General features: G+C 46.7%; 1 protein-coding gene across 1 annotated transcript in view; it reads right to left on the bottom strand.

Annotated features, from left to right (window-relative positions):
• FIP1L1 (factor interacting with PAPOLA and CPSF1) overlaps nucleotides 1-1892 on the bottom strand; it is an 82389-nt gene extending 80497 nt beyond the window's left edge. The window contains exons 1-3 of the mRNA XM_004706326.2: nucleotides 1634-1892; nucleotides 471-515; nucleotides 335-374 (exon numbers count right to left, since the gene is read on the bottom strand). Of these exons, the coding sequence (XP_004706383.1) occupies nucleotides 335-374; nucleotides 471-515; nucleotides 1634-1718 (170 nt within the window). The 5' untranslated portion in view covers nucleotides 1719-1892. The remainder of the gene's footprint in view (nucleotides 1-334; nucleotides 375-470; nucleotides 516-1633) is intronic.
• Nucleotides 1893-5855: the final 3963 nt, after the last annotated feature.

Below are 5855 nucleotides of genomic sequence, written 5' to 3'. Positions count from 1 at the left end.
GAGGGTGGGAGAGGAGGGAAAATGAGCTGATACCAAGGGCTCAAGTAGAAAGAAAATGTATTTAAAATGATGATGAAAACATGTACAAATGTGCTTGACACAATGGATGGATGTACAGACTGTGACACAAGCTGAAAGAACCCCCAATAAAATAATTTAAAAAAAAAAAAATTACCTCCTGACCCAGAGTAAGGCCTTCAAGAGCTCAATGGCCTCCACCCTTTAGTCAGAACATTGTAACAAGGCAGAATGACAGTGAAGCGATTCTGAGCATTTGGCACTAGAGTCACTATCTCACACAAATGTGAAGACATCAACAGGGTATTGCACTAACCTGGCATTTTCTTCTTCTGGTCTTTCAACTTCATTTTCATCTGCCAAAGGAAAGGGGGGGGCGATAAAAATAAATACACAAATCACTCAAGAAACTAGCATTATGAAAATCTGAAGTGATCATCACAAGCACTAACCTAGGTCCTTTGCCAAATCAGTGTGCACATGCACGTCCCATGGGCCTATAAGCATATCCAAAGTTAGATCACCTTAGAATCATGTAACAAGTTTAAAAAAAAGTCTTTTATGGGGGGCTGGGGAAGGGGTGCGCGAAGGGCGGCAATCACCTGACTGCTAAAAAAGTGAACTCCCTTGAAGTGGTTTTTTCAAGCCTCCCAGATCTTTTTGCAAAAGAAACCCTCCATATTCCATTAAGGAACATTAGATTACGCGCTAAAATCTTACGGCCAAAGATGGGGGATTCCTCGTACACTAACTGTATCAAAGTTTAACAAAGTAACCTCATCCCCAGTCAGCGCAGTACCCAATCGGGCACTTCCACTGCCTACTTCGAAGACTAATCAAGAATAGAATTTTTAGGCAAGGAATAAACAGTAACGTGAACGGGCCACTGCACACCACAGGTAGAGCACCCGTGGAGAATGAAGCTCGAGCGGCATTCCACTTATTTTCAGGAAAAGATGCTCCTGAAAACTATCATCTGAAGGGACTTTTGCAAGGTTGGCTCAAAAGGAATCGCTTGAAAAAGAACAAAACTTCACCTGCGGGCAGGGGAACAGTCGGGGAATGCTTTAAGAACCCGGGAATGTACCCATCTTTCTCTCTCTGATGTTATTTTTAAAGCACGACTTTCCGCCAAGGAGTCCCCTTGCAGGTGCACGCTGTACGCACGGGTCGCGGAGAAACAGCACGGGAGCTTTGCGGCATTCACTTTACTCCGCTGTGATTACAGGACTCTGGCCCGGAAGGGACCGGGAGGGGATTCTACAGCCAAGGAACAAGAAAGGGCACCCGACACCGTTCGGAACCGATTTTTAAAACTGGTGTAAAGAGCGCGGCAGCGGCCCGGCCCGGCGGGGCGGCTCTGGGGAGCGGGCCCGGGTCCCGGATCCCAGCCCCGGCCCGCGGGCCCCGACCCCTCCGCGTCAGGGTGGCTGCGCGTTGGGGGCGTGGGGACACCGAGGAGGACGGGGGGTGGGGCGGGGTGGCGCACACCGCGCTCGGCCTAAGTCAGGCCCAGGCCGGCGGCCTGAGGAAGCCGGGACGCCGGCCGTGTGCGGGCCGGGGAGGAAGGGCAGAGAGAAGCCAGGAAACCCGACAGGGACAGGAAGTTCCGTACCGCCGTAGAGCCACTCTTCCTCCTCATCCCCTCCGGTCCCGCCGCTCAGCTCCGACACTAGGCGCTCGACCTCGCCGGCCGACATGGCCGCCCCAAGCACAATTTAAAGGCGGTGAACAACAGCCCCCTGGAAACCCCTTCCCAGCCTCGCTGCCCAGGAGCGCGAGAGGGGCGCACACCCGGCAGCGAGGGAAGTAAGAAAGCGCGCGACTCAAATCCAGGGAAGGCAACGGAGGCGGCAAAGATGAAGACAGACTCCGGCGCAGGTCGGCCTGCGCACGCGCATCAGCACCCCGGCGACGCGGCGTCTCTAGATGGGTCCGCTTCCGGGACCTGGGTGCGCATGCGCAGAGCGTGGCCCCGCCCCCATGGAATCCGGCTTCGCTTTCCAGCGCGGCTCTCGCCTCCTGCGTCGGCTGAGGTTCTCCTCCCCCACCCAGGCTTCTAATAATCGTAGGACGCTTGCCTTCACGTACGCCATTGTTCCTTTCAACCACTCATGCTTTGTCTTCTTGACCACATTTTTTGATTTCGTCTTCTGAAAGGCGTTGTATTATTTACAAGTTGTAGAGAGCGGCTACCCCTCGGTCCCTTTCTCATTCGAGAAGAAATGCCCACTTCTTTCCAAAATTAACTTTCACCGCAAATGAAAGCAAGCACTAGTATTTGAAGAATACAATGTCTTTGTTAAAATTACACACGCTCACGCACAAAACATTAGGGTTAAGGTCACATTTCCTTCGTCTATTGCCTCCCTCTCCAGAGCAACCATTACTCCAGAGGGTAGTCACACAAATAGCGTTGCTACAAAATCTTAGAAACCATTATTCCAAAAACTCTTTCTTTCGCGATATAGCTCCATCCAAGTCTATACGCTGCTGAGGGTGCTATTTCCATCTGTCTATCCCATAGGCTCCCACACTTACTTTGTCTTCAACACTTAAAAGAAAAAATTCCTCAACCCACCCTTGGTAATTGAAAATGTGGGTATTACAGCTCATAAACCAAACTCACTGCCATAAAATCAATGCCCTCTATGCGACTCACAGCCCCTGTGGGTATCCCTGACTAACTACTGGAGTAGAGCTATATATAGCCCATAATCCAGGAGAAAGTGTAGGTATTTGCTTCCGCAGTGCCTGGATACCCAGAGGACCTTATTGTCAACTTTGGAAAACGGTGGTCTGAAACCCTTCTTTTCCTTGATGTCTTGGAACAACAGTTAAGAGGTGAAACGTGTTCTAGGACTTTGGGGAACAAAAGAAAGTGTGAAGGGGCAAGGTTAGAGCACCGAAGTGGGCAGGGTAAGGTTTGCCTTCTTGTCCTCCAAGAATGAGCAAGTGTGCTGTGATAGAAAAACAAATTCATTAGCACAGCCTTTCTGGTCTGTTTCTTACCTGTGCAGGTTTTCATTTTCTCAAAAGTTCTTCCTAGTAAGCACCTGTGATCATCATGAGTCCTTAAATACAAACAAAGCCCTCCCCCCCAAAAAACCAAGTTTACTCTTTGGGGACCCCAACAAAAATCATCACCTTTTTAAAAAAATAAATCATTTAATTGGGGGTATTACAGCTTTGATAACAATGTATCAAGCATATTTGTACATTTGTTGCCATCGTCATTTTCAAAACATTTTCTTTCTACTTGAGCCCTTGGTATCAGCTCATTTTTTTCCTCCTTCCTCCACCCTCCCACTTTCATGACCCCTTGATAAATTATAAATTATTATTCTTTTCATATCTTACATCATCCACTGCCTCCTGTCGCTCACATTTTTGCTTTTTTCCCCTGGGGGCATATAGGTTGATCATTGGGTCACCCTTTCTCCCCCTTCTCCCCACACCTTCTACCTACTTTCATGGAATCGCTACTCCTATTACTGTTCCTGAGGGGTTTATCTGTCCTGGATTTCATGTGTCCAGAGCGCTTATCTGTACCAGTGTACATGCTCTGGTCTAGCTGGATTTGTAAGGTAGAACTGGTGGGGAGGAAACATTAAAAAACTAGAGCAATGGTGTGTTTTGTCAGTGCTTTAGTGCAACCTGGCTGACTTGTCCCTTCCTTGTGACCTTTCTGTGAGGGCATGTTCAACTGTCTACAGAGAGACTTTGGGTTTCCACTCCAACCCCTCTCATTCGCATCCACATAATTGTTTGTTTTGGATCTTCTGATGTTTGATACTTGATCCAGTCAACACCTTGTGATCACACAGGCTGGTGTGCTTCTTCCATGTGGACTTTGTTGCTTCCCTGCTAGATGGCCACTTGTTTAACTTCAAGCCTTTAAGACCACAGATGCTATAGCTTGTAATAGCTGGGCACCATCAACTTTTGTCACCACATTTGCTTATGCACCCATTTTGTCTTTAGCAATCATATGGGGAAGATTACCATTACAAATGCCAGGTTTCTAGAACACAGTGTTCTTGCATTTAGGGAGGAACTTGAGTAGAGGCCAGATGTCTGTCTGCTACCTTGATACTTAACATATAAATATATGTACATAGACCTATATCCCTATCATTATATGTTAATATATTTACATATGCACATGCCTATATTTATACCTCTATACATGTCTTTTGCCTCCTCGTTCTTTCCTCTATTTCCTTTTCCCTCTTGTCCCATGATCATGTTCTACCTCAGGTGTTCTACTCCTTCCTTACCATTGATTTTAGATCTCTTATTGTTCCCGTGTCCCTGGATTTGTTGGCTACTTCCTCCCTTTCCCCCACCTCCTCCTCTCCCATGTTCTCCCAGAACAGCCAGTCCCGTTGTTTTCTCCTCAGGATTGTAAACAATACTGCCTAGCTAATATAGATACACATGCAAAAAGAAAAGCCTATAAATAGTTGCAGGTCTGTCTGCTGACCCTTATGAATGTTTTCTGATCGGGTCTGATGAGGTTTCAAGCCCTGCCTCCCAAGTCAGAAGTCTATTTTTGGGATTGCTCAGAAACTTCCTTGCTTTGCTTCCCTTGCTGCTCTGTTGAGCTCCCTTCATTCTGGGCACCAAGCCTTGAAGGCAACATACTGGCATGGAGCAGCAAACTAACAGAGAGGACTGTGGGGCAGCCCCAATCCTAGCTACTGTTGACCCCCTTACCCAGACCACATGGGAGCAAACTAAGAGGGAGAGATAGATAGATAGATAGATAGATAGATAGATAGATAGATAGATAAGCAAGAACTGCACCTGGCCCACCAAACCTCGAGGATGACATTCTTCATGCTTAGAGTGGCCAATGTACATAGAAAACCCTAGGGCCGGCCCCACCATGATACACAATGTCCCTCACTAACCCATAGCACTTTGGGGGACAGCACTGGAGACACGGTGTGGGAATTATGCCCAGTTTGACACCCTCCACCCCCACCCCACCACCACCCACAGGGGCAAATCTCCATCACCTTTTGAGCTGACCTCTCAGCCTTTAATGGAACTGGTCCAGCAGATTCTCTTGTAAGACACTGTTTTGATTAGACCTTGTTCTCTGAATAGTCTTGGTAAACCCAAGACCCACCCATGACTACGATTCATTCCATAAAATAATCTTCATTTGGGTGGGAGGGGGAAAAAAGAGGAGCTTATACAAAGGGCTCAAGTAGAAAATGTTTTGGAAATGATGATGGCAACATATGTACAAATATGCTTGATACAATCGATGTATGGAATGTTATAAGAGCTGTAAGAGTCCCCAATAAAATGATTTTTTTAAAAGAAAAAAGTTTCATTAGCTTCGATCTGGTTAAAACAGTAATTGGAGAGTTCAGCTCTTTGAGTTAATTGAACTTGGCAAAACACAATCATCAAGCCAAAATGTTCACTTAAAAAGAATGCCAACCCGTGTGAGCGTCCAGGGCCAATCACCATTCTGTCATAATTCTATGGGCCTCTTCCAACAGCTTGGGAACGGAGCCACAGCTTCTTCACTCGTGAAGGTTGATGGTTTTTCCTTTCTGAGCTCATCTTGGAGTTCTTTGACTTTACTTAAAATGGTTGATCTATTGAGAAACGTGTTTTCGATGGGGCAACATTCCTGTTAACTGGTTGCAAACCGGGAGTTACTTGGGGAAACGTCCATTAGAATTTTCTTAAGAAGCCTATTAAGGCTGATCTCAAATCACATCCCACACTCCCCACCCTAGGGCAAAAAAATATCTTTCTCCTTCCTTTCTTTTTAAAGATGTTCTGAAAACACTAAGATAAGTGTATTACTGAGA

The sequence above is a fragment of the Echinops telfairi genome, unplaced genomic scaffold (assembly GCF_000313985.2).
Source record: "Echinops telfairi isolate 266 unplaced genomic scaffold, ASM31398v2 ScPeMD7_7468;HRSCAF=8506_0, whole genome shotgun sequence".
Taxonomy (NCBI): domain Eukaryota; kingdom Metazoa; phylum Chordata; class Mammalia; order Afrosoricida; family Tenrecidae; genus Echinops; species Echinops telfairi.
Note: the sequence above shows the minus strand (reverse complement) of the source record. Positions and strands in the feature narration are given on the sequence as shown.